The sequence below is a fragment of the Microdochium trichocladiopsis genome (assembly GCF_020744255.1).
Source record: "Microdochium trichocladiopsis strain MPI-CAGE-CH-0230 chromosome Unknown B0I36scaffold_1, whole genome shotgun sequence".
Taxonomy (NCBI): domain Eukaryota; kingdom Fungi; phylum Ascomycota; class Sordariomycetes; order Xylariales; family Microdochiaceae; genus Microdochium; species Microdochium trichocladiopsis.
Genome location: NW_025763544.1, coordinates 3819247 through 3835452, shown reverse-complemented (window position 1 = coordinate 3835452; position 16206 = coordinate 3819247). Strand labels below are relative to the sequence as shown.

At 56.2% G+C, this 16206-nt stretch overlaps 5 protein-coding genes across 5 annotated transcripts; 3 read left to right on the top strand and 2 right to left on the bottom strand.

Moving 5' to 3' along the window:
• Positions 1-972: 972 nt before the first annotated feature.
• B0I36DRAFT_344481 (RXT2-like protein) lies at positions 973-2529 on the bottom strand (the record flags this gene model as incomplete). The annotated part of the gene is made up of 4 exons (XM_046156262.1): positions 973-2009; positions 2071-2233; positions 2310-2431; positions 2493-2529. 4 exons carry the CDS (start codon positions 2527-2529, stop codon positions 973-975), a joined length of 1359 nt encoding a protein of 452 aa, XP_046018857.1.
• A 1125-nt stretch (positions 2530-3654) lies between these two features.
• B0I36DRAFT_15539 (Gryzun, putative trafficking through golgi-domain-containing protein) lies at positions 3655-8134 on the top strand. The gene is made up of 3 exons (XM_046148588.1): positions 3655-4101; positions 4167-5712; positions 5783-8134. Exons 1-3 carry the CDS (start codon positions 3835-3837, stop codon positions 7771-7773), a joined length of 3804 nt encoding a protein of 1267 aa, XP_046018856.1. The 5' UTR covers positions 3655-3834; the 3' UTR covers positions 7774-8134.
• A 403-nt stretch (positions 8135-8537) lies between these two features.
• Positions 8538-9381, bottom strand: B0I36DRAFT_358050 (phospholipid methyltransferase; the record flags this gene model as incomplete). Its single annotated transcript, XM_046157898.1, has 4 exons — positions 8538-9055; positions 9128-9144; positions 9213-9252; positions 9321-9381. The coding sequence occupies 4 exons, from the start codon at positions 9379-9381 to the stop codon at positions 8538-8540; spliced, it is 636 nt and encodes a 211-aa protein (XP_046018855.1).
• A 1383-nt stretch (positions 9382-10764) lies between these two features.
• Positions 10765-11337, top strand: B0I36DRAFT_311512 (uncharacterized protein). Its single transcript, XM_046152378.1, has one exon. It carries the CDS (start codon positions 11001-11003, stop codon positions 11256-11258), a length of 258 nt encoding a protein of 85 aa, XP_046018854.1. The 5' UTR covers positions 10765-11000; the 3' UTR covers positions 11259-11337.
• Positions 11338-12094: 757 nt separating this feature from the next.
• Positions 12095-13878, top strand: B0I36DRAFT_358049 (uncharacterized protein; the record flags this gene model as incomplete). Its single annotated transcript, XM_046157897.1, has 3 exons — positions 12095-12246; positions 12321-13315; positions 13385-13878. 3 exons carry the CDS (start codon positions 12095-12097, stop codon positions 13876-13878), a joined length of 1641 nt encoding a protein of 546 aa, XP_046018853.1.
• Between the last annotated feature and the right edge of the window lie 2328 nt (positions 13879-16206).

Genomic DNA, 16206 nt, shown 5'->3' with positions numbered 1-16206 from the left:
CGCAGATGTGTTGGCATACAAAGCACAGCTGTCTAGGGCCAGATGGAGTAGCCTTGCTTGGCGTATGTGCCAACCCTCACGAGTTTGCAAGAGGCGCGGTCTAGTCGAAGACACGCTCTCAGACATCAGGACGTCACCCCGTGTTCTTATATATTCCCATCCACAACGGACTTTCGGCCAGTCGGGCATACCCAAACAGCACTCGGGTAACAGAAGCCGCATTCCTGACAGCGGCTCGGGCTAACATCACCCCTCGCACACCTTGGAGCCCGCACCCTCGCGGCGAGCAGCCGACGCGTTGCACCCGCCCTACTCACCACGTGGCGAGCAGAACCATGGACATACCACAACCTTTTTCTCCACGCCAGTCTCGTCCCAGCGAGGGCGGGATAAACGCCACGCACGATCAGAGGAAGCTCGCCGCGATCGGCTTCTACAAGCGACAACGGTGCCAAGTACTCGCTCTGGTTCGAGACAGCGCCTCTAGCCGCGAACTTTTTGTCGTTGGATCAGTTTATGGCGCATTTAGAAGGGGCCCAATTATTGGTGGACGTCCAATTTGGACAACTTCCACGGATATCGACTTTGCTATACCCAGGAACTGAGGTCATTATATATACCCTTGTAAGCTATCATTAGAGGATCTCCATGAAAAGCTCTATTTTGTGGATATGCTGCTTCACTACGCAATTGCTCGGTCTGAAGAGGATTTTGTGGTCGCTCGTGTCTGGAGTCAATGGACATTGTTGCTCGCTTTTGCTCGGGTATTCTATGGAGGCGGATGAGGTGGCTCTGGGTACCAATAGCAATGGGTTATAGCAGAGGCGAAGGTAGAGACAGCTCAAATCAGATGCTGCTTCATACGAAATGAGATGGAGATCAGGGAAAAGAAAGAAATCCTAATAACGCAACCAAACAAACAACCTCGCCAGTACGCCGTTCCCGTGAAACTTGTCATCATGCTTGTGACTACTACCGATGCGTCCTCGTTCTCTTCTTCGCCGGCTGTGTGGTGTCTTCTTCCTCCTCGTCCTGGCCTTTCTTGAGATCGTCCTCGAGACCCCACTCTTCCTTGTCATACCAATCCTCGCCGTCCGACATGTCGCCGTTGGGGCCGACATGCGCCTCGTACTTGGCCCACTGGAGCACCGTCTTGCGCATCCGCTCGGCTCGCAGAAGCCCATGGTACAGGCGTTTGGCCCCCCGACAGACTTCTTCTTGCTTCTGTACGTAGAGCTGCAACAGCCTGCGAACGTCCTCGGCTTCCGCCTCAGGTATGCCCAGGTCTCGGTCCGGCCGCGCTGACGGCGGGGCAAGAAAGAATGGGTGGATGTCGAACTGGCCGAGACTGTCTGGGGTTGCCGGACGGCCGATTGACGAGCCGACTTCGTCGCCTCGCGCGGATGTCGACGCCGCGCCATTGACTGTGACATCTGCCTTTGTGTGAGGCTCGACTGTTTGTGTATTCTCCGAATGACCATCCGGTTTCTTCTGTGGTGGTCTCTTGTCGGCTTCTGATTCTGTGACGGAATCATTCATTACTTCGTCGGTGTCATTAGGTTTCTCAATTCCATTGACTGTCCCCTTGTTCTGGGCAGAGTCATCGGCATCAGCCATTGTGGTATCTTCTGTATCCTTCTCTTCAATGGAGCCATTCACTTGTTTGGGTTTCTCGACTCCGTCGTGGTTGCCACTATCGCTCGCGACGCCATTCTTTGTGCCGGTCGTTTCTAGTTGTATAGAGCTCTTCGCGTCCACGGTTGCCTCCGGGTACTCGTGCCGAAACAGGTCAATGTCGTTGTCGCCAAGCATTGCTTCACACGGCACCCAAGTATGGTCGCCAATCAGCCTTGTCTGCAAGTGCTTGATCTTCCACAGGGCCGCGTTCTCTTTGTGCATGATGTTGCAGCCTTGGGTTGTGAGCTCCGTCAAGGTCTTTGAGGTGTATGGTCGCGATAGTGTCGTGTGGGAGGGCAGGTCGGTAACGGCAGTGAGAGGTGCGAGGATGTCTACGCAGGCAACAAGGTCAGCACGTGTGTCTTTGTGTGGTATTTGCGATGCGCCACTGACTTTCCAGACGGACTGTGGCGTATGGATCAAACTCGGCGGCTTCGTCAAGCAGGTCTTGTATGCGATCATCGTCTTCCTCGCTGTCGATCTCGTATCCGTCGTCATCGTAGAGGGGCATGTTGCGGCTGATGATGGCACGTCGGTAGCCGGCATGATTGATAATCTGTTTTGGATTCTCGCGACGTTAGTGATTCCAGTGCAAGACAGAGTGATGACCTCAGGTGTCGGATCTGACGTACCTCTCTGTACATTTCAGGGCCGGACGGAGGAGCCAGCTGTCCCTCGTGCACAAATCTCGAGCGCTTCTTGAACTTCTGGCCACGATTGCCATGATGCTCAATCTCCGAGTCGGACTCGGACTCTGCAAATATAAGTCAGCGGTCGATCCCCAGAGTGTTGTGCCAGGGCCGAAGCTGCCCTACCGTATGCCCTTCTTTTCTTGGCCTTTTTCATGGCCATGATGGTCTCTGCGAACAAGACTGCTTGCGACGCCATCCTGAGAAGTGGTAGACAAAGGTTCTGGCAGATCGTGGTCGCTGTTCAAGGAGAGTTTTCGCAATAATGGATCGTGAAAGCTGTGGGACCGGCAAATGCTCGTTGCGGCGATTGTGCTCGTCAAAGTGCGTCACCTTGGTGTCGGTCGCGAAAGGTGCGGGATCGAGTAGAGAGGGCAGTGGGTGCGCTGCGACAGCACCGAGGCAGACCTTTGGTGCACAAGCGGGAAAGCGATACGAAAGACTGGGCGCGTGAAGCACGAGACAATGTCGAGTGGCCAACGCAGACGCCACTGGAAGAGGACGGCCAGGCCGGGTTGCGGAGGAGGAGGAGGAGGAGGAGGAGGAGGAGTCGAGAAAGGAAGAGCTAGGCAAGATGCGCGGCAGCGTGCGTTGTGCTCCGCAGACGGGACGGGACAGGGTCACACACAGGCTGGAGGCGGACTGGCTGACTGGCTGGCTGTCTGCTCTGAACCGGCGCGGAAGCGGCTCCCACCCAGGGCGCTCCCGTGGGCGGGCGTCATTTGGTTGTCTGGCAGGCCAAGCACGAGCTGGGTCCAGAGGTAACCTTATCGATAGCTGTAGCCAGGAACCACGGAGCTCCAGTCCAGCCTCCCACGGTGAGAATGCTCTCCAGCTTGGTCGCATCGCGGTGGTCTACTGCTCACCTTGCTGGTGGCTACTCCCAAAAGAGGCCCTGGTACCGAGAACGAGTGCATGTTTACTTGCGTGCGTTTGCACGACTTTTGAGCGCCTTTAAGCCCATGCAGTCCCGCAGTGTAGTTGATGCTCAGTCGCCAAAAAAGAGAACACGATATTGCTCTTGGAACAAGACTTGCTGGTAGAGGACTACTGTCACTCGAACATGTACCCTGAAAATCGAGTTGATAAGTCTCGAAGAGTTGAGTAGAAGCCTAGCATGCCTTGTAGGATGCTTGCTTGGAAGGGCCCTATGGGTCAAGTATGGCCCTCGGCGCATCTGACAGCGGCATACCCCCCGATGGCGGGGCTTGGAGCTGGCTGCAGGCTAGAGCTGCCGTCGAGATGGTGGGAAGCTCTGCGATGGCTGAGACCCCCTTCACACCACCAGCCGGCAAGCAACAACGACATTACCATCACAGGGAACTCCCCCCGGACAGCCAGAAGGGCTTCCACACGCAGCACAACACTCATGCGCCAGCTCTAGCGCGCCAGCAGCCCAGGTCGGAAGAGTGCAAGAGTGCAGCGGCCACTGGCTGCTGTGCTGGCGCTTGCCGTTCTGCTAACGGACATGGACGACTACCCGACAGCATGTCTAGCCCACGATATCCCTCTGCTGGCCGTGTCTGGCCTGACCTCGGCGGCCGCCAAGCAATTGTCGCGTGCTGGCGAGTTACACGACAACAGCGTGACGATCAAATCCGAGGCGCCTCCCATCGAGACACGTGAAGCCAAGTCTATCCTGCACTATATCCAGTCAATAGATGCATCCCATCTTCCGTGGAACCCTGGCGATGGAGCGCGAAAATACAGGTTCAAGGTCAAGACGATAGGTCGAGTACGTATCCCCGGACTCGACTTTGCTGCAATGTGAACATCCAACTAACTTCACCGTACGGGCAGGAGCTCCATCTTCCGCCACGCCAGGCGACACTGCCAGCCGACGTCGAGCCACCCTCGGGTTCCGCCACTCTACACTCGCCCTTCTCGCCTCTCAGTCCAGGATCTACGCTCTATCCAGATGGGCTCATTGATTCAAGATGGTTGAGCAAGCACCAGGATCTCATTCCGAGTGTGTGCCTCTGCTTCTACCAGCTTACCCGAGACCCAACCCTGGCAACCCTGCACGACAACCAGCTGAAGACTGATATCAATGCATTGAAGAACTCCCTTGCACAGTCGGGCTATAAGTCCCGCCTTGCCGTCGTCATTCTGAGCGATCAGACCCCGGCTTCGATGGGGCAGTTTCAAGAGAGACTGGAGAACATCAAGAAGGGCACGGGTCTAGACCCAAAGGCATCCCTGTTCGTGCTTCCGACTCAAAGGAGCGAGGCAGAGCTAGAGACGGCTCTTGACAATGTCCTCGGAGCTGTCTTCGAACAGGCGTGCGAGTACTATCGCGATCTTAGCCGGCGAGTCCGGAAAAAGAAGAGTCGCGGTATAGTGCCGCCGCCGACTGTGCCACCCACAACGACCTCGCACACCTTGTCCTTGCAAGGCTGGAATGTGCGGTATGACTTCAAGACTGCTGTGTTTGCAGAGTTCCGCCAGGAGATGGATGTTGCCATCCGGTCGTACGAACAAGCATACGAGACAGTCCTCAGCTCTGACATCCTTGGCGCCATCCCAAGCTGGAGCACCAAGTTCAATGATGCAAGGCAGCTTGCGGATGTGATTGCTATCCGCATTCTACGCTGCCATCTCTGGCAGGGCCAGAGTACGACCGCTGTGCGACGCTGGCAAATACATCATGACAGGATAGCCCACCTGCTGGAGCAATACGGCCGAGGGATCCAAAACTACGGCTGGAAAGCATTTGAGTCACGCTGGACGGTCGTGATGGCGCAACTGATTGAAAAGGCGAAATTCCCCGAGCTCGACCCAGCATCGGGTGAAATCCTCAGAGCTCCAGAACAGAACATGTCTGCTGACCGACTGCAGCCTTGGGAACAACTACATCATGCTGGCTATTGGTATCGCCGAGCCGCGCGATACCTTGTCGAACGCCGCAGGCTAGCCCGAAGTATACCGGAGGACGATCGCCAACCACCTTCGCCATCGCTCACAAAGACCACAGCAAGCAAGTCTCATCGATATGACTTGTACATGTGCCCAGAGCCATACGAGGAGTACCCTATAACAGGCGCTGGGGTAGACCATGCCCAACTTATTTTCAACCTGCTTACGATGGCTCGGAACGAGTACCAGAAGCGGCGGCAGAATAGACTTGCTGCCGAAGTCGTTCTCGAAAGTTGCTGGGAGCTGGAAAACATGAAGGCATGGAAGCAAATATCCGAGCTCTTGACGCCCTTGTGGAGAGACATGTCTTTCCGCAAAGAAAGCTGGCGAGACATCACGGAGACACTAGGTTGGACTTTGCGCGCCGCCGCCGTACAGCTGGGCCAAGGGGATCTGGTCGTGGCCATTGATTGGGAATTGATGGATCAGTGTATGTTTTCCCTCTCCCGTACAGCCTCACGAAAGAGTGTTCGGGCCCTCGGCTGACTTGATGTGTTCAGCGTTCTCCAAAAGGCACGGCTGGCAGTACGATATTGCTCGATCTCTGGATGGGCCGACCTTTAGTGAAATCGGCAAACCCACCATCACGATAACGGACGAGGTGGTATCATCCTTCCTCACTGCCTCGTTTGCTTTCAAACACGCGGAGGCCAAGGCAGGTCAACCTTGTGCGGCCCAAGTTGCGATCAGATCCAACGCCTTCAGCACCTCCGCTCCCGTCACCTTGACCTCTCTCAAGATTGACTTTGACGGTAGCCTACGGAGTATTGAACTGGAACACGAAGAAGGCAGCGATGTTGCGCACAGCAACAACGCGAAACTGCATGTTAGACACATTTCGCTAACAGAAAAGGAGATCGACGAGGAAGAGGACTCTAAGTCTGAGTCTGATTCTACTACATCACAAGTAAAATCATCCATGCTGCTGCACGGCCATGGTTGCCTCACAATTGCCCCTGGACAGATATTGGTGTTCGAAATGGACATACCTCTGCGTGAACCAGGGGATGCGAGGGCAACCGACGTCCGTGTTACCGTTGATAATGACGCGTTTGCGCTCAATTACTCAATGGCCTTACCTGAGGATACTACTGTGGGCCTATGGCATTCCAATCTGTCTTCGAAAAAGGCCCTGAGAGTCAATGCGCAGCACGTGCACGTTCTTCCGAGGCCACCCAAGATGGAGCTTCGCTTCATCAAATTAATACAGCAATATTATACAGACGAGGCCATCAGACTCGAGATCCAGCTCCACAATGCAGAGGATGCCGATGCCGACGCAAAGCTGGACTTGTCAGTCGTCGGCCAAGTCGTGCCGACTTTTAGTGTCCAAGCCGATGCGACCAGGGATGCCTCAAAGACTTTCAGCGCAGATGCTGGTCGTGTCAGCAATGTGCCAGTCGGGCGAGTCGGGAAGTCCGCCATGGCGACGGTGTTCATCGCTTTTGATTCTATTGACCACCCGACGACGGTCGAGATCGCAGCCAAAGTCCTGTACTACTTGGTGTCAGATCCGGCAACACCTATCACGCAGCATGCGACGTTCCTATTGGATGTTGTCACGCCGTTTGAAGCCAACTTTGACCTACTGCCCAAGGTACACACGGAGTGGCCTAGCTTGTTTGATTACGAGGCGGTACAGGAGATCACTGAGGATGCAGAGCATGTGGGCAGGCCTCTCGGCCTCGCACAGCGATGGTCTCTGATGACCCGCTACGCGTCCTTTGCAGCCGAAGATCTTCAGGTATCCAATTTGAGCATGAATGTCATCGCAACGCAAGGAGGCGCGGTCTGCACGGCATCAAGGGACGAAGCTGCAAGGAAGGCGAACATCATTGTCAGCCCCAAGACTATAGAGGAAGCATCATTTGACATCATCGCGCAGAAGCTTAGCCTCGACGACCGCGCGCCGTCGACCGCAGACCTCTCCTTCGCGATTGACTGGCACCGCATTGACGCCTCGGGCGCCGCTGGACCGCGCAACACCACCACGCTGCCGCTACCACGGTTTTTTGTGACAGTCTCCGAACCTCGGGTCCTCGCTCGCGTGACATACACGTCCCCCTCACCCCCACCCATCCCGACATCGCCATCCTCACCACCACTTCCGCCCACGGCCTCCCACCTGTCTGACCCACCCCTCGTCCTGCTCGAGATCATAGTTGAGAACCCGTCCTCGCACTTCCTCACATTCGGCCTGACAATGGACCTCAGCGACGACTTTGCCTTTTCCGGAGCCAAGACGACAACGCTCAACGTGTTGCCAATCGCCCGGCGGGTCGTCACGTACCGCCTCCTGCCGCTCGTCCGGGGCACGTGGGTGCGCCCCTCGCTCGTCGTGCGCGACAAGTACTTCCAGAAAGTGCTCAGGATTATCCCAACCGAGGGAATGAAGAGCGACAAGGAAGGAGTCTTGTTCTGGGTCCCTCCTGTGAGTGAGGAAGAGGAGGAAGCTGATGATGATGACGAGGAGGAAGAGGAAGAGGAGTAGGATTAAAGAATCAAGGTTTTTGTGCAGTAGGAGCGTCCACTCCGGGTTTCACATTCCTCTGGGTCGTGGACAACAGACATATTTCTTGTCAATGTGAACGGGTCTGTTGAAGGACATGAGATGTGTTGCACTTCTTGCGACAAGAGGGATCTGCCGTTCATCACATTGCCTGTAATACTGTGTCCAAGTTTTGGGAAGTATGAATATAATTTTGATCTAGAGTTGAAGTGATATGGATAAAATTCAAATGAACGCTCCAGTGTTGAACTTGGTATCTTTTTTGACGCTCCATGACAGAAGAAGAAAAGCGAACCGCACAAATCACTCCACCAACACCTTCCTCCTCTTCATATTTTAAATTGCAATAATTGGGCCTTCTAATCCGTGGGGATCGAAGCCCAAAACAAATGCAGACACGGTAGGCACCTCTCCGAGGTGTGTTCGTTAGTCGTCGTCGTTGTCGTCGTCTTCTGTGGGAACTCGATGAGGTGAAAGATGGACTCCACTAAATAAAGGGGAACTTTGCGTCATCGGTGGACCGGCCGAGCCTTCTTCAGAACGCGCACAATGTGATAAAGGTGATGGTAGAACCGCGTAAGCCATTCGGCCCGCACCGTTGTTGACTCGCCTGTAGCGGCGTTCGGTAATTTCGCCTACTCCGTCTCTGATGGTAGTTGCCTCATCTGTGTTGGGGACGAGATGAGGAATCTCCTACTTGAGAGATGAAGCATGAAGTCGTGCTCGACAGTCACATGTGGACCGTATTATTGCGACTTCTTGCCCTCGATCTTGCCGGCGGCCCGTTCCTTGTCACGCTTGGCGTAGATGCCGGCCGTGAAAGGATTCTCATAGCTCAGGGCGATCTGGTAGACGATGAACACCCACGCGGTCAAGAGGATGCCGGCGGGCTTGCCAAAGTAGAGAGCAGTACCGAGGAACGAGCAGGTGGAGCCATTGTACATGGGCGCGTCAGTGATGTTGAAGGGGAAGCCAGTCACGATGCTGTCCATGAGGATGCCGAAGTAATCACCCAGGAATGTGCCGGTGATGCCGAGCTGCCACGTCGACGAGATCACGAGGAGGTTGCCGCTCGCGAAAAGTCCGTAAGCGAGCCATTTCACCTCGGGGGTGTCAAGTAGTGGGTATACGGGCTGGTCGCGCAGGGCGCGCTCGTAGAGGAAGTCGCGCAGGAGGCCGAGGGAGAAGATGGTAGCGGCGAGGGCATAGCAGGCGGTTTGCGAGCGTCCGCCAAAGAGCTTGGTGAGAAGCTTGTTGTTGTACTCTGCGAAAGGGCAAGAGGGTATGGTCAGCGGGTGGATTCACAATCCAGTTGTCACTGCTGGCTGCAGCTCACCTTGGCGAGCAACAATGCTAAGTTACGGGTCAGCGCTATACGGGCGGCAGCTTGGGGATGAGGGGTATTGTTTGAGTGGACGTACTTCCAGAAGAGGGGGTTGAACGCGATTGCAGCCGCGGAAACTGACAGAGAATTGCATATTAGCCTGGGCTTCAGTACTAAGAGACAGTCAGGCAGGTGGTGGCCGTACTGTAGAGGCTCGGCTGGTTGAGGTCGACCAGCTTGAGCGAGGAGAAGTCGAATGAAGTCATGGTGGAGGCCTGGTGGATGGTGGGCAAGTGGATGGACGGGGAAGCTTCGAAAAAGAGCCTGTCTGGGGACGTATGCTGGCAGAGACTAGTTGCTGGAGGATTTGGTGGTGACAGAGCAAGACTCACCAGGCAGGCGGTGAGGCGAGAGGGCAGCTGTCTGGAGTGGTTGACGCAAGAAGGGTGCGGGAGGTGAAGCTCGAAATCGGCAGGGTCGCCGGGTTGTGACGGAGCTGTGCCGAAGTGGCAGGTTGACGTAGTGGGGCAGGCATGTGCGCTGGGTGTTTGCCGTGGGGGGGTTTGCTCCCTTGGCTTGGGGAAGTGCGGGCAACTGAGCGCACTGCTGCTGGCTCTGCTATCAACGCTATCTTAGCCAAGGTAAATGTGACGCAGCCCGCCTCCAGCAGTCTCTTGACATCAGTCGTGGTGGTGACAGGCACGCCCGGCACTCCGTGGGCCGCGACTTGTTTCATGCCTTCACACAAGACGTCAGCCATTGGCACACAGACGCCCGCGAGACCCATGCCACGAGACGAGCACAGCCACTTGGAACCGCGGATCGAGATAACGGACGAGCCCTGCGACATGCGGCAACGGCGACGCATAATGCACTGGACCTGCTTACTTCACCATGACATACGGAGGACGTGCAATAGGGCTGGAGTGTGATTGTGCCACCCGCCGGCTTGTCGTCATGGCGATGCCAGGCCGGCGGCCCGTCCGTGGAGCACCGACGTCAAGGCCGGGCCGTGCTCACATCCTGCGGCGTCATCCGGATCGGCCATCACGGCAGCAGCCAACACCACGCATCGCCGTCTCCACCCCCGTGGGTATCAGCATCACACCTGACTAAGGCCGCCGCTCTGTCCGGCATCACGATCACCTGCGGCCGTCTGGACAAACCCGCAAATGCCATGGGGCCCCAAACAATGTGGTCTCCGCACACCGATGCCTATTAGGCGCTGCCTGACGATCTTCGGGCATTTACCCACTGTCTGGAACCACATTCCGGACCAGAACGGCCGCAGAGGACAGGTCAGACCCTCGAACGACGGGACATCCACGATAGACTGTCCGCGCTTCCCCCCACTCCAGCCGGCCAGGCACAGTGCTCCGTGCACAAGGGAAGGCAGAGCCGCACGTTCGGCCGCGTGTCTGTACCTTGCAGACCCAGCAGGACAGCCTGCATGCGGATTCGGAATTTGCATTGGGACGGTCTGATGTCTGGCAAAGTCTGTGCGGGACGCGGAGGAATTTGGCGACGGGCAGGCAAATAGGCGAAGAAGCCCTTGTGTGTGCTGTGGGCGGGAGCTGGCCGGGTTGCGCGTTCTGGCCACGGGCGGGTGGGGTTTTGGGGGAGGCAGTGAATGCCGATCACATTGCTGGCGGGCAGGGAGCCGGGGTAATTTTCGGCCAGACAGATTCCACCACTCTGCTGGCGAGGGATCTAGATCGCGGCGCTGGAGAGGGCTGTCAACTCGGCCACTGATAGGCGGAAAGCCATGGCGTCGCAGGCAGGCACGGCGCAGATTGGTTGCGGGCATGAGGCTACGCCCAGGGGAGATGGGACAGCCATGACAGTGTGATGGATGACTTGCGATGGGATTGTGTGATGGCCATCCATGGCTGGCTTACTGGCAAGAACGGGCGAGCGTGGCGATGGGCGATCGATGCAGAGCGCGAGCAGCGAGGCAGAGTCTGGGCCTGGGCCGTGGGCCGTGGGCCGTGGACGCGGGTCAACAGGCGCATGTGCGTTTTTACCGTGCCTTAGGGTAGGGACAGGTATGGAGCCGGGGAATGTTGCCGCACGCAGTGGCAGGGAAGGCAGTCCCCACGGCAGGGCTCCCCCACACGCGCCCCAGCTGCACCTGCGCACTTGACCTGCAGACCTTTCATCGCTTCTGGCAGTGCTCGGCGCTGGGGCCAGGAATAGCCCCCGTGGGGCCCCCGGCTGCCACTCGCTCGAGGTCACAAGCAACGAAACCCCAGCCCAAAGGCAATTATTCCATTGCTCAACCACCGCACACTATTGGGATTGCGCCAGCCGGCCAAGGACAGTGCGCTGCTCTGCCTCCCCTCCCCTGCCCTGCCCTGCCCTGCCTGCACGCCGCGCACCGGAGCTCCTGAGCTTGCCTGGCTGTCCCGTCCGCCAGCATCCCCAGCGCTGTGTTGCCTACTCCGGACACCCCGTCCTCTGCTCTCTCTCTCGTCGTTGCCGTCCTCCTCCTCCTCCGGTGCCGCTCCTGCTCCTGGCTCTAGGCCCGGCATGCCACGCTCCCCCTTCTCACTCCCCCCGCTTTCCTCCTCCTTCTCCCGCGGCTTCCCAAAAACCACGTCGCTCCCTCGGTCTGCTTCCCTCTCCTCCTGCCCTCTCTTCACATACCCTCCGTCCCATAGACACCTCAACACCCTGCCATACACATATCAGAGCCAACAGTGCCACCAATACCACAATCTTCACCATCACCACCACCACCACCACTCCCAGTCCAACATAGCTCGCCTGCACCCGTCGCAAGCTCGCTGCCGACTGGTCTTACACCACCATCCACAACATCAGCCACGCCGTCGCCTCTAGGATCACGCCGGCTTGCCTCGCGCCCCCTCTCACAGCTACAGGTGGAAACACATCCCGCGCTTCCTCGCGCCGCCCCCTGTAGACAAATCACACAACACCCCCATGGGAGAGGTCCGTGAACGCAAGCGTGCTCGCACAATGGAGCACACCCCGGCGCAAAACGAAGAAGAATGGTTTGTTGGCAGCATCGACCAGGGAACCACCTCGTCACGCTTCCTCATCTTCAACAAAGACGTCGACCCCGTTGCCAGCCACCAAATCGAGTTTGAGAACCACTATCCAGTCTCGGGGTAAGTCGACATGAATATTCAACTTACACGCTTGGCTTTTGGATCACCAGCGCTGACTTTTACTCTGGTCACAGATGGCACGAGCATGATCCCGAGGAACTGCTTGCCTCAGTTCAGACATGTATTGAGGAGGCAACGAAACGTTTCACTGAGCTGGGTTATTCGCCCTCTCAGATCAAGTCTGTGGGTATCACCAACCAGAGGGAAACGACTGTCTGCTGGGACAAGAACACTGGCGAGCCTCTCTGCCGAGCTGTGGTTTGGCCTGATACCCGTACCAAGGGCCTTGTGCGCGAGCTCAAGGCTAGGCCTGGTGCTGACAAGCTGAAAGAGCTCTGTGGTCTCCCTCTCAGCACATATCCTTCGAGTGTCAAGCTTTTGTGGCTCCTGCGCCACCATGAGGCGGTCAAGAGCGCTTACGACGAGGGTCGGCTCGCCTTTGGCACCGTTGATACATGGCTCATCTACCGTCTAAACAGCAAGGAGAAGAACGTTTTCGTCACAGACAGCACAAATGCTAGCCGGACCATGTTCATGAACATTCACACCCGGAAATACGACGACGAGCTCCTCTCCTTCTTCGGTCTCGACCGGGAAAAAGTCGCTCTCCCAGAAATCGTACCTTCCTCTGACCCGCACGCTTTTGGCTGCATTGCCGAGGGTGTTCTGGCAGGCACAAGAATCACGGGGTGCCTAGGTGACCAGTCCAGTGCACTCGTCGGCCAGTGCGGTTTCTACCCAGGCAGAGCCAAAAACACGTATGGTACCGGTTGTTTCCTTCTCTGCCACGTTGGAGACAAGCCGGTCATCTCCAAGTCGGGGCTTCTCGCCACTGTGGCTTACGATTTCCCCAACCTCGGCGAGGCCCCTGGTTACGCCTTGGAAGGCAGCATCGCTGTTGGTGGTTCCGGTGTGAAATTTCTCATGGACAATCTTGGCTTCCTCCGGGACAGCAAGAAGGTATCGGAGCTCGCTGCATCAGTGCCGGATAATGGCGGTGTCGTCTTCGTCACTGCCTTCAGTGGCCTTTTTGCGCCCTACTGGATCGATGATGCCCGTGGCACACTTTGTGAGTTTTGACCCCCCCCCCTCATTGCTACACGCATTGAAGTGGCGGCTCGACTAACTGGACATATAGTTGGCATCACTCATCACACGCAGAAGGGACACATCGCCCGTGCGACGCTGGAGGCCACCTGCTTCCAGACGCGTGCCATTCTAGAGGCCATGGAGAAGGACTCAGGTCATAAGCTCGAGTCCCTTGCCGTCGATGGCGGCATGTCCAACTCAGACATCACCATGCAGACCCAAGCCGACATTAGCAACACCATTGTCGAGCGGCCGGCCATGCATGAGACCACCGCTCTCGGCGCGGCCGTCGCGGCCGCCTTGGCCGTCCCCGGATGCTGGAAGTCATTTGACGAGATTTCGAGCATCATCGGGTCCAAGGAGGGCCGCCGCGTCTTCCAGCCCGAGATGGACAAGCGCACGGTCCGGCGCATGTACAAGGCTTGGGAGCGCGGTGTAGAGATGAGCCGTGGTTGGGTGCAGGACGACGAAGATTGCGACAAGGAGGAGTATGAGGACGATATGGAGGCTGACAGTGGCGTCGAGGGTGTCTCACCGTCTTGAGCAGTCCAGCAAGCAGGTGAGGGTGTGAGACAGAGGCATGATTTAGCAGTGGCACAAAAAGGCGTACAAGCGTGTTCATTGCACAGCATAGCAGGCGGCGTTCTGGAAGTGCAGGCTCGCGTCCCGGCTCGCGAGCTTTTTCTTCATATTGATACTTTTGGTTGGAGCTACGGGCTTGTGGGCCTGATTTGGGCCGGCAGGATACAATTAATGATGATACGTAAATACTCTAACGTAATCCACAAGTGGGTGAATCACACAAGTGGATGAATCAGTCCCCCGCCACTTTCGTACAGGCTGTCTTCTTTCCCCCTTTTCTCCACCAATAATTATGGTACGACAATCAAATAAAAGCGATTTAGTTCTCGCGCTAAATGCGCTTCAATCGAACCCAGAATTGAGCGTACGAAAGGCTGCACAGATCTATAATGTATCCTTCTCAACCCTCCAACGTCGACAACACGGCCGACCTGCGCAACAAGATATCCGACCACCTTGCCAGAAATTGACCTCGTACGAAGAGGACAGTATCGTACGATATATAATCGACCTAGATTCGCGATCGTTTCCACCGCGGTTAGGTGGTGTTCGAGAAATGGCGGATCGACTCCTCCGCGTGCGCGACGCGCCACGCGTCGGAACAAACTGGGCCTCAAACTTCGTACGACGACGATCAGAGCTCCGTACGCGTTTTAATCGAAGAATCGACTACCAGAGAGTCCTCTGCGAAGATCCAGACGGGTATCGCGCGTGGTTTGAGCTCGTACAAAACATAATCGCGAAATACGGGATCCACGATGACGATATCTACAACTTCGACGAAACGGGCTTCGCGATGGGTAAAATCTCCGCCGAAACTGTCGTTACGACCTCCGATCGACGCGGGAGGCCAAGAGCCGTACAACAAGGCAATCTGGAATGGGTTACAGTAATCCAGGGTATCGCGTCGTACGGCTATTCAATCCCGCCGTACATTATCTTCGCCGGGAAGGTCCACCTCGACTCCTGGACCGCGAATAGCCCTCTACCGGCCAACTGGGTAATCGCGCTTTCAGAAAACGGTTGGACGACGAACGAGAGAGGCCTAGAATGGGTAAAACACTTTGATTTCCATACAAAGAGTCGTACGAAGGGTACCCACCGCCTCCTTATCCTCGACGGCCACGAGAGCCACCATTCCGTCGATTTCGAGCTCTACTGCAAGGAACAGAATATTGTTACGCTCTGTATGCCTGCTCATTCGTCGCATAAGCTCCAGCCTCTCGATGTTGGGTGTTTTGGACCTCTGAAACGGGCGTACGGTAAAGAAATCGAAGGTCTAATGCGGGCGCACGTAACCCACGTTTCAAAGGAGGACTTCCTCCCAGCCTTTTATAAGGCGTACGACACTGCAATGACCAAATCAAACATCCAGGCAGGCTTTAGAGCGACAGGCCTAGTACCGTACGACCCGGACTATGTAATTTCACAGCTAGATATAAAGCTTCGTACGCCGACACCACCAGGTTCTGCTGGACTACCACCCCCCTGGGTCTCAAAGACGCCGAATAACCCGATTGAGGCCGAATCGCAGACGGAGTATCTCAAAAATCGCATCGTACGACACCAGAATAGCTCACCGTCGTCTATAGTCGTAAGCCTTAAGCAGCTTCATAAAGGGATGGCGATGATGGCACACGAGCAGGACCTTATGCGCCATGATATCGCCGAACTTCGAGATGCAAACGACCGCCTCAGCCGCCGTCGTCGTACGAAAAGAAAGCAGCTACAGAAAGGAGGGTCCCTCACGATTGATCAGGCAAAGGATTTGAAGGCTCAAATCGATGCGACGCAGCAGTTAATGGCGGAAACGAGTCAGAATAGTGGTCGTACGAGGAGGCCCGAAACGCGCGCGCGACGATGTGGCGTCTGCGGCGAGCCCGGGCATAATGCTCGTACGTGTCAGAAAGTTATATCTGCCTCTGAAGAAGAGGATTCCGAATAGTTTGAATTGATTTGAGGCGTTATGGTTGAATTGACTTATACATTGTCGTACGAGTACCCGATAACTGATTCATCCACTTGTGTGATTCACCCACTTGTGGATTACGTTATACCAATAATACAAATCCATCGAGATATATCAACCCTCTGCTTATCAACGCGTGAACCGCAAGTTTTGGTCAAGGCGGGGGCCACTTGTGTCGCAGGTCACACATTGTACTCAGTCGGAATTGGCCGCAACCCGGATGGCTTGCATGCCATCTGTCATGCAAGTGCTGCACGCTGCATGCAAGAAGAGAGTGCCAGACGTGTGATCCTTTAGGCATCATCACATGGCTGAACAAG

Coding starts and splice junctions, on each gene's coding strand:
- B0I36DRAFT_15539 (XM_046148588.1), top strand. CDS start 3,835: ATGGACGACTACCCGACAGCATGTCTAGCCCACGATATCCCTCTGCTG. Junction 4,102..4,166: donor AGGTCAAGACGATAGGTCGA/GTACGTATCCCC, acceptor CCGTACGGGCAG/GAGCTCCATCTTCCGCCACG. Junction 5,713..5,782: donor TTGGGAATTGATGGATCAGT/GTATGTTTTCCC, acceptor TGATGTGTTCAG/CGTTCTCCAAAAGGCACGGC.
- B0I36DRAFT_311512 (XM_046152378.1), top strand. CDS start 11,001: ATGGCTGGCTTACTGGCAAGAACGGGCGAGCGTGGCGATGGGCGATCG.